Raw genomic sequence first — 19,820 nt, 5'->3', positions numbered from 1 at the left:
GTAGGACTTTGCAAAGAAAAGAGGTGGTGATAAAATCAATGCATCAAGAGTAAACTTTGTATAGAATCATCTAACAGAAGGTCTAGAGATGTTAGATCAGAAAAAATAGGAGCAAAGGTGAGGGATGTTTTGTTTAGTTTTGTGTTTGGTTTTTAAGAATAGGAGGCATCGTGGTGTAAGGGAAAAATTACAGGACAGGTAAACATGAGTTTTGGTCTCTAACTAGGTAGGTGACTTCGGGCAAGTCACTTATATTCTCTGAGTTTCACTTTCCCCATTTGTAAATGAGAATGATACTGTATATTGTGATGATAATTAATAATATGCAAACAGTGTAAATATCCAGAAACATAGTCCCAAAGGAGCACAAAACTGAATACCTAGTCTTCTAGCCCAGTGGAAACTGTAGACCCCTATGGGAATGATTCACTATTTAGCAATTGCTAATGGTGCCTTTTTAAATTTACCTCTGCTTCCCCACATCATCTTTGCTTCTTCTGAGAAACTCGCCTTCCTGAGATTGAGTTGTTCATTTGCTTCTCCCATTACTCATTATTAAAGAATGGGAGTCAAGATCAAAATCACATTATCACAGCAAAAAAAGACCTGAATATTTTACTAACACTAAATAATTTAGAAATCTAATATATTTATCAATGAACATACTACTGTTTCACTAAGCCAGTGAAGAGATACATTGCCCATTAATTTCATATTATATATGGCTAGCTTCACTCTATATATGGTAAATTTTATTTACTGGAAGTAAGTTCAAACCCTTTTAGGAATGTTTTCATCTATAGTTTACCAATATGCTAAGTTTTCTATCTCTGGCATGTGGGATGCCCACTGGTCCAGAAGGGATTATGAACCAACATTTCATTCACTTAAAAATTATCCCTATACTGATGCGTGCTAACCACTTCGTTGCCAAGGAAGAGCCAGCATTAGGAAGTAAAAGGAAAGGAAAAGAAAGAAGAGAATCAGTTTCTTTAGTTATGGAACAAAATGGAGCAAGGATTACTGTAGCCATTACAATAGTTTTAGAACTAGACATAGCACATGTGCACATGTGTGCATATATATATATATATATATATATATATATATATATACACACACTCAGAGCCACTCTAGTCTCTTGAAGTTCATTTTCCAACCCTAACAGAAATACAGATGAGCCATTCACACAGGTTTCTGCAAGTAAGTGAATTCATATGTCCCCATATTAACATATACAGACACCAAGCTAACCTCACTCTGTGATGCATCCATATATTATTCTCATATCTACTGAAATATTTATCCACACAGAGTCACCTAGCAGATGGTTGACTAGAGATGTAATGAGATTGATGACCTGGTAAACAAGAGATGCTGGACTGGATAGAAGGATGGGACAAGTGGTAAGATGAGGTTGATAGAAGAGGAAAAGTAGCAAACTAGTCAGCAGAGCAAACTTAGGCTTCCAATGAAAATCAACCTAGTCTTGAATCTGAGACTTTGCTCGCCAGAAGATGTCTTTGAGCAGACTAAAGAATGCCTGCCTCAGCATCCCACCAGTCACCCCATATAGTATTAGTGGCTGCCACCTCTCCTTTGTAATTGGCCAACTGGTTCTGCTATGAGTGTTATATGAACTAACATTTGTAAAAGATGGTTTTAAAATACAGAAAAGGGAACAGTAAGCCAAACTTATGCTAACTTAATATCTTTCTGTAGTGTGAACTGAATAAATTTGAGAGGGACTGTTGACTCCCTCTTTGAGGCACTGTAGATGTATTAATGCAGCTTAAAGAAGCATGAGCTTTTTCAGGCTTTGAGTCATCTGGAGCTTAAAGTCAACTAAATCTGCTAAATTCTTTTCACACTTGTTACTACCAAGCCAAGTTCCTATTGTCCTTTCTGGTACAATTTATGTCCCTAGCCAAAGGCCAAGCTTCACAATTATCCCTTTTTCATCTTGTTGACTTTGACAAATCTGCCCATTCAGGTCATTTTTCAATCAATTCTGTCATCTAATAGCTATCCCTCCAGCTTTGGGTACTTCAAAATTGGCAAGCTATCCTTCCATGTATTCATTTGAAATGTTGATTAAAATTGATGAACACTACAGGACATTCCCTTACAGTTAAAATCAGCCTGTTCAAAAGCAACCTTGTGGACACAATTACTTATCTAATTATGAATCTGCCTGACATTACTACATTCCAGCCCACAATGCCACTTTTTTGTAACCCTGTTCAGAGGATTCGCTTGGCAAACTTGGTCTTGCTCAAATTCAGATGTTCTCTGACTCTGAAGGAAATGCTAGATGGGGCTTCCCTTTTAATCTTCTGGGAATGATATTCTGACAGGTCTGTTTTGCCTTATCTTCCCATCTGTGATCAAATTAGCTTTGATACTGAAGTTCGAATTGCCTTATACAGAATTTTCTCTTTATCCCTCCGCTTTCCATCCCTATTCAGGATTATTTTATTAATCATCACAACATGCTGCTATTCTACATATGGAGAGATGAATACCCAGATAAGTTGTGTGCTCTAAATTAGTGAATAAACATAGAAGGCAACCGGCTGTGGCACACAGATGTATTCTCTTGAAGAAATACACTGCAGAAAGCAGCACATGCCCCAGTCTGCCAAATGGATCTACAAATTATTTCAACCACAACTCCATGGCTATTAAATTGTAGACAGCATTAGCATAATTCTTTTTTCCTATTACTCAATTTAATTATTGGCTAGTTAATATATTTATATGATTCATATATGTTTAATTATTGACTAGTTAATATACTTATATTGTCCACATATATACACATATACACAAAATGTTCAGTAAAAAAATACTTTGTGCTATCCTTTCTCTGGTCTTCTCCACCCCATCCCTACTCACAAACACTTGACTACTGCCATTAATTTATTGAATAGCATCTATTATTTCAGGAATACACTAGTAACTATAAATATATATTCTTTTTTATAATTTTAATTTTATTTTGGTATAATTAATCTACAATTACATGAAGGACATTATGTTTATTAGGCTCCCCCCTTCACCAAGTCGCCCCCACATACCCCTTCAGAGTCACTGTCCATCTGTGTAGTAATATGCTGTAAAATCACTACTTGTCTTCTCTGTGTTGCACAGCCCTCCCCGTGCCCCCACACACTATACATGTTAATCGTAATACCCCCTTTCTTTTTTCCTGCTCTTATCCCTCCCTTCCCACCCGTCCTCCCCAGTCCCTTTCCCATTGGTAACTGTTAGTCCATTCTTGGGTTCTGTGCTTCTGCTGTTGTTTTATTCCTTCAGTTTTCTTTTGTTCTTATGCTCCACATATGAGTGAAATCATTTGGTACTTGTCTTTCTCCGCCTGGCTTATTTCACTGAGCATAATACCCTCTAGCTTCATCCATGTTGTTGCAAATGGTAGGATCTGTTTTTTTCTTATAGCTGAGTAATATTCCATTGTGTATATGTACCATTCTTCTTTATCCATTCATCTACTGATGGACATTTAGGTTGCTTCCATATCTTGGCTATTGTAAATAGTGCAGCGATAAACATAGGGGTGCATCTGTCTTTTTCAAACTGGAGTGCTGCATTCTTAGGGTAAATTCCTAAAAGTGGAATTCCTGGGTCAAATGGTATTTCTATTTTGACCATTTTGAGGAACCTCCATACTGCTTTCCACAATGGTTGAACTAATTTACATTCCCACCAGCAGTATAGGAGGGTTCCCCTCTCTCTACAACCTTGCCAACATTTGTTGTTGTTTGTCTTTTGGATGGTAGCCATCCTTACTGGTGTGAGGTGATATCTCATTGTGGTTTTAATTTGCATTTCTCTGATGACAAGCGATGTGGAGCATCTTTTCATGTGTCTGTTGGCCATCTGAATTTCTTCTTTAGAGAACTGTCTATTCAGTTCCTCTGCCCATTTTTTAATTGAATTATTTGCTTTTTGTTTGTTGAGGTGTGTGAGCTCTTTATATATTTTGGATGTCAATCCTTTATCGGATCTGTCATTTATGAATATATTCTCCCATACTGTAGGATACCTTTTTGTTCTACTGATGGTGTCCTTTGTTGTACAGAAGCTTTTCAGCTTGATATAGTCCCATTTGTTAATTTTTGCTTTTGTTTCCCTTGCCCAGGGAGATATGTTCAAGAAGAGATCACTCATGTTTATGTCTAAGAGATTTTGCCTATGTTTTTTTCTAAGAGTTTTATGGTTTCATGACTTACATTCAGGTCTTTGATCCATTTGGAGTTTACTTTTGTGTATGGGGTTAGACAGTGATCCACTTTCATTCTCTTACATGTAACTGTCCAGTTTTGCCAGGACCATCTGTTGAAGAGACTGCCATTTCCCCATTGTATGTCCATGGCCCCTTTATTGAATATTAGTTGACCATATATGTTTGGGTTAATGCTTGGAGTCTCTATTCTGTTCCATTGGTCTGTGGCTCTGTTCTTGTGCCAGTACCAAATTGTCTTGATTACTGTGGCTTTGTAGTAGAGCTTGAAGTTGGGGAGTGAGATCCCTCCCCCCCCCACTTTATTCTTCCTTCTCAGGCTTGCTTTAGCTATTCGGGGTCTTCGTTGTTTCCACATGAATTTTTGAACTATTTGTTCCAGTTCATTGAACAATGATGTTGGTAATTTGATAGGGATTGCATCAAATCTGTATATTGCTTTGGGCAGGATGGCCATTCTGACGATATGAATTCTTCCTAGCCAGGACCATGGGATGAGTTTCCGTTTGTTAGTGACCTCTTTAATTTCTCTTAAGAGTGTCTTATAGTTTTCAGGGTATAGGTCTTTCACTTCCTTGGTTAGGTTTTTTCCTTGGTATTTTATTCTTTTTGATGCTATTGTGAATGTAATTGTCTTCCTGATTTCTCTTTCTATTAGTTTATTGTTAGTGTACACTAAAGTCACAGGTTTCTGTGTGTTAATTTTGTATCCTGCAACTTTGCTGAATTCCTATATTAGTTCTAGTAGTTTTGGAGTGGAGTCTTTAGGGTTTTTTATGTACAATATAATGTTATCTGTAAATAGTGACAGTTTAACTTATTCTTTACCAATCTGGATTTCTTGTATTTCTTTGTTTTGTCTAACTGCCATGCTAGGACCTCCAGTACTATGTTGAATAACAGCTGGGAGAGTGGGCATCCCTGTCTTGTTCCTGATGGCAGAGGAAAAGCTTTCACTGTTCAGTAAGTTGTTGGCTGTGTGTTTATCATATATGGCCTTTATTATGTTGAGGTACTTACCCTCTATACTCATTTTGTTGAGAGTTTTTATCATGAATGAATGTTGAATTTTCTCGAATGCTTTTTCAGCTTCTATGGAGATGATCGTGTGGTTTTTGTCTTTCTTTTTGTTGATGTGGTGGATGATGTTGATGGATTTTAGAATGTTGTACCAGCCTTGCATCCCTGGGATGAATCCCACTTGGTCATGGTGTATGATCCTTTTGATGTATTTTTGAATTCGGTTTGCTAATATTTTGTTGAGTATTTTTGCATCTACGTTCATCAGGGATATTGGTCTGTAGTTTTCTTTTTTGGTGGGTTCTTTGCCTGGTTTTGTTATTAGGGTGATGTTGGCTTCATAGAATGAGTTCGGAGTATTCCCTCCTCTTCTATTTTTTGGAAAACTTTAATGAGAATGGGTATTATGTCTTCCCTGTATGTGTGATAAAATTCCAACGTGAATCCATCTGGCACGGGGGTTTTGCTCTTTGATAGTTTTTTGATTATGGCTTCAATTTTGTTGCTGGTAATTGGTCTGTTTAGATTTTCTGTTTCTTTCTGGGTCAGTCTTGGAAGGTTGCATTTTTCTAGGAAATTATCCATTTGTCCTAGATTTTCCAATTTGTTAGCATTTAGGTTTTCATAGTACTCTCTAATAATTCTTTGTATTTCTGTGGGGTCCGTTGTGATTTTTCCTTTCTCATTTCTGATTCTGTTGATGTGTGTTGAATCTCTTTTCCTCTTAATAAGTCTGGCTAAAGGCTTATCTATTTTATTTTCTCGAAGAACTAGCTCTTAGTTTCATTGATTTTTTCTGTTATTTTATTCTTCTCAATTTTATTTATTTCTTCTCTGATCTTTATTATTTCCCTGCTTCTGCTGACCTTAGGCCTCATTTGTTCTTCTTTTTCCAATTTCGATAATTGTGACATTAGACCATTCATTTGGGATTGTTCTTCCTTCTTTAAACATGCCTGGATTGCTATATACTTTCCTCTTAAGACTGCTTTTGCTGTATCCCACAGTAGTTGGGGCTTTGTGTTGTTGTTCTCATTTGTTTCCATATATTGCTGGATCTCCATTTTAATTTGGTCATTGAGCCATTGATTATTTAGGAGCATGTTGTTAAGCTTCCATGTGTTTGTGAGCTTTTTTGCTTTCTTTGTATAGTTTATTTCTAGTTTTATGCCTTTGTGGTATGAAAAGTTGGTTGGTAGGATTTCAATCTTTTGGAATTTACTGAGGCTCTTTTTGTGGCCTAGTATGTGGTCTATTCTGGAGAATGTTCCATGTGCACTTGAGAAGAATGTGTATCCTATTGCTTTTGGATGTAGAGTTCTGTAGATGTCTGTTAGGTCTATCTGTTCTAGTGTGTTGTTCAGTGCCTCTGTGTCTTACTTATTTTCTGTCTGGTGGATCTGTCCTTTTGAGTGAGTGGTGTGTTGAAGTCTCCCAAAATGAATGCATTGCATTCAATTTCCTCCTTTAATTCTGTTAATATTTGTTTAGCATATGTTGGTGCTCCTGTATTGGGTGCATATGTATTTAAAATGGTTATATCCTCTTGTTGGACTGAGCCCTTTATTATGTAATGTCCTTCTTTATCTCTTGTTACTTTCTTTGTTTTGAAGTCTATTTTGTCTGATACTGGTATTGCAACACCTCCTTTTTTCTCTCTGTTGTTTGCATGAAATATCTTTTTCCATCCCTTGACTTTTAGTCTGTCAATTTCTTTGGGTTTGAGGTGAATCTCTTGTAAGCAACATATGGATGGCTCTTGCTTTTTTATCCATTCTATTACTCTGTGTCTTTTGATTGGTGCATTCAGTCCATTTACATTTAGGGTGATTATTGAAAGGTATGTACTTATTGCCATTGCAGGCTTTAAGTTTGTGGTTACCAAAGCTTCAAGGTTAACTTCTTTACTATCTTACTGTCTAACTTAACTCGCTTATTGAGCTATTAAAAACACGCTGTGATGATGCTTTATTTCTCTCCCTTCTTATTCCTCCTCCTCCATTCTTCATATGTTGGGTGTTTTGGCCTGTGCTCTTCTTAGGAGTGCTCCCTTCTAGAGCAGTCCCTGTAAGATGCCCTGTAGAGGTGGTTTGTGGGAAGCTAATTCCCTCAACTTTTGCTTGTCTGGGAATTGTTTAATCCCTCCTTCATATTTAAATGATAATCATGCTGGATACGGTATCCTTGGTTCAAGATACTTCTGTTTCATTGCATTAAGTATATCATGCCATTCTCTTCTGGTCTGTAAGGCTTCTGTTGAGAAGTCTGATGATAGCCTGATGGGTTTTCCTTTGTAGGTGACCTTTTTCCTCTCTCTAGCTGCCTTTAAAACTCTGTCCTTGTCCTTGATCTTTGCTGTTTTAATTATTATGTGTCTTGGTGTTGTCCTCTGTGGGTCCCTTCTGTTGGGAGTTCTGTGGTCTGAATGATTATTTCCTCCCCCAGTTTGGGGAAGTTTTCAGCAATTATTTCTTCAAATACACATTCTATCCCGTTTCCTCTCTCTTCTTGTTGTGGTACCCCCTGTAATGCGAATATTGGTCTGTTTGGATTGGTCATACAGTTCTCTTAATATTCTTTCATTCCTGGAGATCCTTATATCTCTCTCTGCATCAGCTTCTCTGCGTTTCTGTTTTCTGTTTTCTAGTACATTAATTGTTTCTTGTATCTCATCTATTCTGCTTTGAAGTCCTTCCAGAGATTGTTTTATTTCTGTATTCTCCCTCCTTAGTTCTTGCATATTTCTCTGCAAGTCCATCAGCACGGTTATGACTTTTGTTTTGAATTCTTTTTCAGGAATATTTGTTAAGTCTATCTCCCCAGGTTCCTTCTCAGGGGAAGATGTAGAAGATGTCAAAGATGTTTGGGTTATTCTTGTCTGGGATATGCTATTGACTCGTCTGTCAGCCTTGAGAGCCAATACTCTTTCCACTTGCTCCTGGCCTTTCTTTACTGAGACAACTGCGACTCCTAGTTCCTTGTGTTGGGCAATTGTGTGTAGACTGGGTCTCTGTATCTTGCCTGGCCGGTATGGAGGAAGCTCCCTTGCTGTGGGCATGGCCTGCCTCAGGCTGCTGCTCTGCTATTGTGGAGCCCCAGAGGGGTAATGGACGGGGGGCTGTTTGGCTGTTTACCACCATGAGGGTTCTCAGAGCTGTTGTCCAGGGTGTTAGTGCACCCGGAGTTCCCTGGGATTTCCAGCTGCTGGACTGTGACCTAGGATGCTTCCGTCCAGTTGTGGGGTCCCTGTCCATTTAAGACTTTCAAAAAGCACTTGCTTTTCTTTGTCCTGGGTTCCGGCTGTGGAGACTCGTTCATAGGTCTTACTGTCCTGTTTCTCTAGTTTCCAGCACCCCACTCATGCACTATGTGTCTGCACTCTGGGGTGGATGGCTGAGGCTGTGTGTTTAGCAGTCCTGGGCTCCCTCTCCCTCCCCACTCTGGCTCCTCTCCTCCCACTGGGAGCTGGGGTGAGCAGCACTCGGGTCCCACTGGTCTGCGGCTTGTATCTTACCCCTTTCACCAGGCGCTGGGTTCTCGCAGGTGTGGATGTAGTCTGGCTGTTGTCCTGTGTCTTCTGGTCTCTCTTTTAGGGATAGTTGTATTTTTTGTATTTTCAAAAATATATATGTTTTTGGGAGGAGATTCCCACTGTCCTACTTATGCTGCCATCTTGGCTCTGCCCCTAAAATGAATATGACTTTGTAATTTTCATAAATTCTGTCAAATTGCCCTCTCTACAGGATTTGTGTCACTTTGTACTTCCATCCTCAATGCATGAGAGTAAATATTTCCCCATGGCCTCCTCAGTCAAGTATGTTATCTTTTCTTGCTCATCTTTTATACAAGAACAAAATGGCACCATGGACTAGTTTTAATTAAAATCTTTCTTATCATGAGTGAATTTGCTCATCATTTCACATTTAAGAGACAATTTATATTTTCTTTTCTCATCAATGTAACACCCAGCTTATTTTCATTGAAAAAGGGGGAACAAGTTAGTTTTTTGAACAGCCCACTTTGCATATAAGGAAACTGAGACCCAAAAAGTTAACAGTAGTTGGTCTCACTCCCACTGCTACCTCACCTTGGAAAGGGATTAACCCGAAAGGCCTTTGACTCTGTTAAAAAACACTGCGGACATAGATAATCCTTGATTTAAACTTACCTCTCAGTTCCACTGGATGTTGGCAGGAAGCTATTCCCAAGAATCCTTTAATTAGGATACATACCCAAAGTCACATGATCACTTAGAGGGTGTTAGCAGGTAGTTTCTGAGTAAGGGAAGGAGGGACAGAGCAGAATTAGGTTATAAAACAAAGAGAGGTAAGACTGGGGCCAGGCTGTTAGTTGGGGCCTGCATTTCTGATTGGTTGGGGAACAAGCACATAAAAATGTACCACCTTTTGATTATTTTCTTCAAATATCTTATGACCCAACCCATAATGCTTCAATTCCATACTAAACACTCTCACCTTTATTTTTGAACTGCTTCTTCTAACATCTTATCATTTTATCTGGTCCCTGTCACCCCTCTAATCTCATCTTCTGCCTCTCTGATCCTTACTCTACAACAGCCAGCTATTCTCTTTACTGGTCCTAAGACACCCCAGTCTCCCTTCTCTGGGTCCTAGTGCTTATTCTTCCTCCTGCCTCAAAAAACTCTTCCCCCCGATCTGCATTACACACTTCCTCACTTCATTTAAGTCTTATCTTAAATGTCACTGCCCCAGAGAAGCTGTCGCTGACCACCCTGTCTAAAATAACACCCCCTTCAGTCTCCATCCCCTTTCCATGATTTCTTTTCTTTCATATCACATTAGTTTCTATATATGTTCATTAGAGTCTCTCTCCTACCATTAGAATATAAGTTCCACAAGAGCAGACTGTTTCTATCTTGTCCACCACTGTATTCCCAGAATATAACAGACACAGAGAACACACTCAGTACATATTTGGTGAATGGATGAATTAATGTGTGTTAATTAGCATTGTGTCAATATATACGTTTTGTTTAAAAGTATTGAATAGGGTACTACTTTTGGATAATGTGTTCAGGGAGAGTAATTACTTATAAGGAAAATAATAGGATCTTCTTGTATCTGTGAGTTGTGGCAAGCCCTGAAAATTTGCTACATGACTAGCTAGTTGACTTAGGATGACTTCAAGCTCTACTGCCCAGTGAGTAGGAATTGGCCCATAGAGGAAGCCTTCCTTAGATTTTTCCAAGAAAAACAGCCATGAAATCTGTTCAAGTCAGCAGTATTCTTTTAGGCTCCCTTTCACCCAGGTTACTGTAAATGGGACATCTCAACTCATCTCCCCTTACTCTGCACCATTCAAGAGTAAGCCACATGTCATTTGCCCTTTACTTTTACTTTTGTTGGAGTATCCCTGGCAAGCCACAAGCTCAGAGGTTTGGGGGCTCACAATTTATCTAGCATCTCCTAGGGAGCCATTGCTCACTGCCTATCTTCCTGCCAACAGGCTCTAAAACTCAGCATGAGCTGGCAGGCTTTGGCAATTTAGACTGCTATAACTCTACTTCTCTATGCAGAACTTCAGTGTTGGGGATTATTAAAAGCCTGTCTCTTGTTCAATTTCCCTATAGTCTTGTTTCCCCTGAAAGTTGGTATGATAACTTGGATTGCTCTTCCAGAGCCTTAGAGGGGTTATTAAAGCTCCCTGCTTCATTCCACATTGATATGGTCTGTCTTTTGCTCTTAGGTAAAAGGCAACCTTTCCTCCCTGTCTTTCCTGACCTGGTATCTTCTCACTGTACAATCTAAGCTATCTCAGACAGAGGACTAATTGGTGTGCTCACCCTCCTCCTTGGCTCTCAACCCACTCCTTCCTCAGTTTCCCCACAACATTTTATTAATCCTCAGTTGTGGCACCAATTTCCTTATTCCTTGTATTCCAACATACTCTTATGTATGAGTCTGTTTCCCCAGTTGGAGGACAGGAGGGACTATGCCCCTAGCAGTATCTAGCATGAGATTGACATGTAGTAGTTGCTCAGAAAATGTCATTTTCCTGGCAAAAGCTGGACAGACTTATAATAAATGCCCCTTTGGGTTGTGTCCTGACTTCCTATCTGCTCATCAGTCTCAGGAGACTGGCTCACAAGGAAACTCTGGGAGGTGTTAGATGTGTGTATTACCTTGTCTGTGGTGATGGTATCATGGATGTTTGCATATATCTAAACTCATTAAGTTGCACATATTAAATATATGCAACTCTTTGGATATCAATTAGACCTAAATAAAACTGTTTTTAAGTCTGTGCAAAATTTGATGTTAAGTCATGTCTTGTTTCCAATCTCAAAGACTCTGTTCCTTTTTTGCCTTTTTTTTTTTTTTTTTGCTCATGTGTCAGGTCAATTAGTAGTATCTTCAGACTTCTGGAGTCTCGATTGGTCATCAGCCTGTTCATGTCCCCTTCTCATCTTCATCAACTCTAAAAGTGGCGATCACCAAGGGATCGTCTTTCTCCGAAAATTTAAGCAATACCTTAACCCATTCCAAGTCTTTGACTTATCCAAGGGTGGACCTGAATCAGGGTAAGCATCAGGTAAGGGATAATTGGATATATAGAAGGGACTCCTGCCTCTGTACATTCTAGATTAGCATAGGCTTCCTGGAATTGCTTCTAATAACTGGCTGGTAAGATTTATTTTCTCAAGTCTGGATACAAACTTATAACTCCAGAGCATTTGGGGTTAACTGGTTATAGAAATTTTAGCCCTCTCCTACAAATCCTTTCAAGCTCATGTCCTGCTCTCAGATTTGTTCCACCTTTTATGGTTGGAAGAGGTATAACTATGTCTCCTGACTTCAGAGTAGGAGGCAAATTGATCTTACAATCCACATTTCCTATCACCCACTCTCTTTTTCTTGGGGCCAAATAGATATATCTCTACTATAGGCCTGTTTTTCTGGCTATTCAACCCTGTTTTCTGTGAGCCCATTGGCCTCAGAAAATGAGTTCAGCTAGTTTACTAGTAGCTTCCAGAGCAAGGTTGGGCACAGAAGAGTATGGTTTGAGGTAAAGCCTGATCTCCAGAATTGTAGGAACGTTGCCTATGATGTTAGGTACACAGAGAGATGGGGTAAGTGAAAGAAAAGCAAGGAGCAACAGTCCTTATCTCCTAGCACATTGTAACAAGGAGCTGGAAAACCCAGAAATTCATGAATTGATTCCTTTTCCCCCTCTTCTTCCAGGCTGTGCATGTTCAAGAACTTTGCTTGCTTTCGCATTGTGGTTTGTGGTGGACATGGCAGTGTGAGCTGGGCCTTATCTCTGATTGATGTCTTTGGATTACATGAAAGGGTAAGTCTTTAACTGACTCAGTTTATCCATTGCTAGAGAGACTTGGAGGGGTGTGCAGCTGCTCATTCCAAGAGTCCCTTGTTTTTACTGTCTTTGTCTATAAAACACAATTCTCACTAATTTCATAGTCAACCTGACTGATAGCTCCCCTATCTAAGCCTGCTCACCTAGACCATTTTCTGGTAGTCTATCGGTGATAAGGAGAAATGATGGAGTTTACAGAAAAAGTGATCAGTGCTCTATTCCCCAGGCTGCAAAGTGAAGATTTGAAGGGGAGAAAAGCAAAATAAAAAAAAAAAAAGAAGAAGATATGGCCTAAGGCAGCATTCAGACTCCAATTTCCTTCCCCTCCAGAGGCCACTGATTTTCTTCCCTAAGTCTCAAGAGTAACAGAACCTTCTCTACTTCTCCCCTCTCTCTCTTAGCCACCCCCTACTCTTCTTACCCCAGTACCTTTGTCCCTTGAGACACCTTACCTCCTTGGCCCAGACATGATACAAATCTGTGGCTGTATTTCTCTTTCAAGAGCATGGCTATAAATATTGGCATATTCTAGCAACTTTTCCCTTTGCTTAGTAAGTTATGAATTTCCAAGAATGGGGCCCAACTCCTAAGGGTTATAATTCCTAGAATCAAAAGTCTCTAATGCCACTGGCTTTGAGACCACAACCATTCCAAAAAAGCAACTTATGTGTTCTTCCATGGGTACATCTTAGTAGGATTGTCTGAAAAGGGTGCCTGATTTTGTGTCTTGCAGTGTCAGCTGGCAATCATCCCACTTGGAACCGGCAATGATCTGGCCCATGACCTAAGCTGGGGTGCATCCTGGAACAAAAACAAGTCACCTATGAACATCCTGAACAGAGTGGAGCAGGCTAGTGTGCAGATTCTAGACAGGTGAGTAGCTGAAAGATCCAGTTTTTGTGCTTCTTCCAGTCCTACACTAGTTATTCCCAATTTTATCATCTAAATCAGGAATGTTCTAACTTCCCTCACAGAGCCTCATATACTTTCTGGCTTCAGTGAAGGCCAGTTTTGGGGTTCTTGTCTATTAGAAAGATACCATGTATCTTTTAAACATCACTGGAGCCCCTCTTAAAACATAAAATCCTAGAGCAAGAGCCCCATGGGTAAATTTCAAGGGTATTGTGAACTTCCTTCAAATCACATAGCTAATTATTTATGTAAGCATACTTTTTCTTGGCAAAGTTTCCACCTTTCAATTCTCTTCTAGAATAGTATAGAAACTAATCAATAGCTTCATCAGGCTCAAACAAATTCCAAAAAATGAGGGTCAGAAACAATTGGCCTAGATTGTCTCTGCTCCAGAAAAAAAAAAAGTATTGGCATCCTATCTCCAGAGAAGAAAGAGTTTCTACAGTATTTGACTTATGGATGCCTATAAAGATATTCTGGGACATTTTTTCAAGATACCAAGCTAAGTGCTGCCACAAAGATTCTTACTCAGTAGGTCTTCGGTAAAGACCTCCTATGTGTAATTTTTTCCTTTTTTTTTTTACATATAATTTTAGAGGTTCTTTAAGGTGTTATGTGTACTTTATTTTTTTGAGGACTATACAATAAAATGCTCAAATCTTAAAGTACAGCTTGAAACATTTTGATATGTGAATACACTCGTGTATCCATCACTGAGATCAAGGTATCAAATATTTTCACTAACTTTTCCTCCACCTTTTCACTGCCCCATATGGCAACAACCAGTCTGTTTCCTATGACTATGAGTGTACTATGTTTTATTTCTTTGTTTCTTTCTTTTTTAGATTCCACATGTAACTGAAATAACATGGCATTTCTCTTTCTCTTACTTATTTCACTTAGCATAATATCCTCTAGGTACATCCATGCTGTCACAAATGGAAAGATTTCATTTTCATGGCTGAGTAATATTCCATTGTGTATATATATATATACCACCTCTTCTTTAGTAATTAATTAATTAATGGACATTCAGGTCGTTTCCATATTTTGGCTGTTGTAAATAATGCTACAATAAACACAGGAATACATATACCTTATTGAATTAATGACTTTGTTTTCCTCAGGTAAATTCCCAGAAGTGGAATTGTTAGGCTATATGGTATTTCTATTTTTATATTTTTTAGAAAAAATTCCATACTGCTTTCCATAGTGACTGAACCAATTGGCAATCTCACCAGCAGAACGTGAGGGATCCCTTTTCTCCACAACTTCACAAACACATGTTATTCCTTTTCTTGATTATACCCACTCTGGTGTGAGGTGATATCTTGTTGTTTTGATTTGCATTTCCCTGTGATTAGTGATATTGAGTACCTATTCATGTGTCTATTGGCCATCCATATGTCTTCTTTGGAAAATGCCTATTCAGGGCTTCTGTCCATTTTTCTTAGGATTATTTGATTTTACATTGTTGAGTTGTGTGAGTTCTTTATATATTTTGGATAATAGCCCCTTATCAGATATATCATTTGAAAATATACTGTCCCATAAGAGTAGGTTGCCTTTTCATTTTGTTGATGGTTTTTTTCACTGAGCTAAAGCTTTTTACTTTGAAGTAGTACCACTTGTTTAATTTTGCTTTGGTTTCTCTTGCCTGGGGAGATGTATCCAGAAAAATTTGCTAAGGCTGACATCCAGGAACTTACTGCCTATGTTTTCTTTTAGGAAATTTATGATTTCAGATTTTACATAAGTCTTTAATTGATTTCAAGTTATTTTTGTGTATGGTGTAAGACAGTGATCCAGTTCCATTCTTTTACATGTAGCTGTCCAGTTATCCCAACACCATTTACTGAAGACTGACCTTTTCCCATTGTATATTCTTTCCTCCTTTGTCATATATTAGTTGACCATATAAACATGGGCTCCATTCTGTTCCAGTGTTCTATGTTTCTATTCCTGTGACAGTACAATACCATTTTGATCACTGTAGCTTTGTAGTATAGTTCAAAGTCAGAAACTGTGATACCCCCAGATTTGTTCTTCTTTCTCAAGATTGCTTTGGATGTTCAGGGCTTTTAGTGATTCCAAACACAGTTTAGGATCATTTGCTCTAGTTCAGTGAAAAATGTGATTGGTATTTTGATAGGGAATGCATTGAATCTGTGATTGCTTTGGCTAGTATGGCCATTTAAACAATATTAATTCTTCCTGTCTATGAGCATGGAATATCTTGCCATTTATTTGTGTCTTCTTCAATTTCTTTCACCAAAGTTTTATTGTTTTCCGAGTATGGGTCTTTCACCTGTGTGGACAGGGTTATCCATAGGTATTTTGTTCTTTCTGATACAATAGTAAATGGGATTGTCTTCCTGACTTCTCTTTCTGCTAGTTCATTATGTGCATAAAGAAATGCAACAGCAAGTTGTAGTGCTCCAAAATCTTACAACTACAGACTATCTACTGTTAAAAGAACATATGGGATGTGAACAGTTCCCAGGAATGGGTTGTTTTAATTTGTCTGATTTCTTTCAGACTGTTCAAATACAGTTGGACAATATCCATCATAACATAGATAAATTTTCACAAATGCCTAGGATGCCTAACTGGTTTTCTTGGTTTCACTGGAGATGGCTGGTAATTATAGATCTGCTTTGGTTATGTAACTGTATTCCTATTATGTTAACGTGTGTGTGCAATTTAATTAGTAGTTTAAAACCTATACATGCTTAAGTTACTCTACAAGAAAATATGTCAAAGAAATAATCTTCCCATGTTTTCTTCCACCTGCTACTTCTATAGCTTTTCTTCTTCCTTCCTAATTACAACCCTTAAATAGAATTCGTGCCTCATATCTAATTTACCGAGTAACATAATTCCTCCAAGTGGTAAAGATACCTCAAGACAAATGCTGGGCATAGAAGCCACAGGGCATAAATATGCAAAGAAGTAAAAAGCTAACCTTTTCAAACAATAAGGCTTCTCTCTCACTTACAACTTTACATTTCCCTGTATGGCCCTGGAAGATGACTGGTTAGCCAGAGACGGGTAAGATTCCTCAAGGGAGGAACAACCTAAGACAGGCACAGTTGCAGGGGGGCCATCAGGTGAGAAATTGGGGATCAACAGAGGTGAGGCTTAGAACCTCACCGCCCCTGTTTTGAGAGAAATCTTCTGCATCCGTGGATGTTTTATTGCCCTTGTCTAGCTTGGATTAACACATAGTCTACAGGCACACACCTGATCATCTATATTTGCTCTCTTTCAACACTAAACTATGTTTTCTACCTTTGTCTTGCATCTACCTACCACTTCGGCATTTTATTAAAAATAATAATAATAATAATAATAATAATAATAATAGAGGAAGAAATGTGGGATCCACATATATATCAAGTAAAAAAATCAAATGAATATTCATATTTGACCTGATTGTTTATAGTTCATAATGCGTGATCAAAACGAAAGTTTCTGCGATGACTGCCCTTGTACTGTTTACCATGTAAGAACTTATTCACTATGTAAGAATTCGTTCACCATGTAAGAACTTGTTCGTTATGCTTCAGAAGATTGGAGACTGATGAGAATTATTAGGCTTGGGGTGGATTAATGATTGTGCATTGAGCATTGACTCCCCTATACAGAATTTTATTGTTGTTAACAACCATTTGATCAATAAATATGAGAGATGCCCACTAAAAAAAAAAAACAAAACAGAAATGCATCAGATTTCTGTATATTTCTTTTATATCCTGTGACTTTACAGAATTTATTTATGTGTTCTAATAGTTTTTTTGGAGTCTTTAGGGTTATATATACATTATCATGTCACCTGCAAATGGTGACAGTTTTACTTCTTTCTTACCTAATTGTATGTTGCTCATTTATTTTCCTTCTCTGGTTGCCATGGCTAGCACTTCCAGTACTATGTTGAATAAAAGAGGTGAGAGTGGGCATCCTTGTCTTGTTCCTGATCTTAGAAGAAAAGCTTTCAGCTTTTCACCATTGAGTGCAATGTGAGCTTTGGGCTTATCATGTCTTTTATGGCCTTTATTATGTCAAAGTAAGTTCCCTCTACAACTACTTTGTTGAGAGTTTTTATCATGAATGGATGTTGAAATTGTCAAATGCTTTTTTGGCTTCTATTGTGATTTTTATTTTTATTTTTATCCTTCCTTTTGTTGATGTGATGCATCATGTTGGTTGACTTGCAGATGTTGAACCATCCTTGCATTCCTGGTCTAAATCCTACTTGGATGTGGTGAATGATCCTTTTTGATATATTTTGGAATTCAGTTTGCTAATATTTTGTTGAGGACTTTTGCATTTGTTATTCTTCAGGGATATTGATCTGTGAACTTCTTTTGGTGTAGTGTCTTTCTCTGGTTTTGGTACTAGGGTAATGCTGCTGGCCTACTAGATTGAGTTTGGAAGTACTCCTTCCTCTTCAATTTTTTTGAATAGATTGAGAAGGATAGGTACTAACTTTTCTCTAAATGTTTGGAAGAATTCACCCATGAAGCCATCTGGTACTGCACTATTGTTTCTTTGGAATTTTTTGATTACCAATTCAATTTCATTAGTAGCAATTGGTTGGTTCAGATTTTCATTTCATCCTAATTCAGTCTCAGAAGATTGTATGTTTTTAAGAATTTATCCATTTCTTCTAGGTTTCCCAATTTATTGGCATATGATTTTTCACAGAATGTTCTTATAATCCTTTGAACTTCTGCAGTGTTGGTTATAACCTCTTCTATCATTTCTGATTTTGATTATTGGAGTCCTCTCTCCATTTTTTCTTGATGAGTCTGTCTAAAGATTTGTCAATTTTGTTTATCTTTTCAAAGAACCAACTCTTAGGTCCACTGATATTTTTCCTATTGTGTCCTTAGTCTATCATTTATTCCTACTCTGATCTTTACTATGTCCCTCCACTAACTTTAGGCTTTGTTTTTTCTTCCTTTTCTTTTTCCTTTCATTGTAAGGTTAGATTGATTATTTGAGGTATTTCTTGTTTCTTGAGGTAGGTGTGTATTGTTATGAACGTTGCTCTTAGAACTGCTTTTGCTGCATCCCACAGATTTTGTGTTTCTGTTTTGTGTCCATGTATTTTTAAAATTTCCTCTTGACTTGTTCATTGACCCATTGATTATTTAGTGCCTTGTTGTTTAGCCTTCACATGTTTGTGTGTTTTTTTGTTCTGGTAGTTAATTTCTAGTTTCATACTGCTGTTGTTGGAAAAGATGCTTGATATGAATTCAGTCTTCTTAAATTTATTGAGACTTGTTTTGTGACACAACATGTGATCTATCCTGGAGGACATTTCATGTACACTTGAGAAGAATGTGTATTCTTGTGATTTGGAGAAAAATGCTCTGTATATGTCTGTTAAGTTTATCTGGTGTAATGTGTTATTCAATGCCACTGTTTCCTTATTGATTTCCTGTCTGGATTATCCATCCATTGATGTAAGTGGGTGGTAAAGTCCCCTACTATTATTGTATTTCTGTCAATTTCTCCCATTAGGTCTGTTATAAAGGAAATACTATTTACTTAGGTACTCCTTTGTTGGGTGCATAGATATTTACAGTTGTTATATCCTCTTATTGGACAAATCCTTTACCATTATACAAGGCCCTTCTTTGTGTCTTGTTACTTTTTTTGTTTTGAAGTATATTTTTTCTGATATAGGTGTAGGTATTTCCACTCTTGTTTAATTTTCACTTCCATGTGCATGGAATATCTCTTTCCATCCCTGTACTTTCAGCCTGTATTTGTCTGTAGGCCTGAAGTGACTTTCTTGCAAACAGCCTATAGATGATATTGTTTTTTATCCATTCAGTCACATTTACATATTTTGATTAGAGCATTTGGTCTATTTACATTTAAAGCAATAATTGATAGGTATGTACTTATTTGCCATTCTGTTAATTGTTTTATGTTTTTTTTGGTAGTTCTTTGCTCCTTTCTTCTTCTCTGGCTCTCTTACCTTGTGATTTGATGACTTTCTTTAGTGTTATGCTTAGGTTACTTTCTCTTTACTTTGTGTTTATATTATAGGCTTTTGGTTTCTGGTTACAATGAAATTCATATACAGCATCCCATGTATATAGCAGTCTATTTTGCATTGATGGCCACTTAAATTTGAACACATTCTAGAAGCACTATTTTTTAAATTTTTCCCTCCACCATATTTTGTTTATGTGATATCGTAATTTACATCTTTTGGTTTGTGTATTCCTTCTCTCAAAAGGGATTGATTGAT

At 37.8% G+C, this 19,820-nt stretch overlaps 1 protein-coding gene across 1 annotated transcript in view; it reads left to right on the top strand.

Moving 5' to 3' along the window:
• The window catches only part of DGKK (diacylglycerol kinase kappa), a 189,464-nt gene that overhangs the window by 110,462 nt on the left and 59,182 nt on the right, over positions 1–19,820 (top strand). The window contains 3 exon segments of the mRNA XM_036996346.1: positions 11,663–11,846; positions 12,508–12,616; positions 13,374–13,513. Of these exon segments, the coding sequence (XP_036852241.1) occupies positions 11,663–11,846; positions 12,508–12,616; positions 13,374–13,513 (433 nt within the window).

The sequence above is a fragment of the Manis javanica genome, chromosome X (genome assembly GCF_040802235.1).
Source record: "Manis javanica isolate MJ-LG chromosome X, MJ_LKY, whole genome shotgun sequence".
NCBI lineage: Eukaryota > Metazoa > Chordata > Mammalia > Pholidota > Manidae > Manis > Manis javanica.
This window is presented reverse-complemented; position numbering and strand designations above follow the sequence as displayed.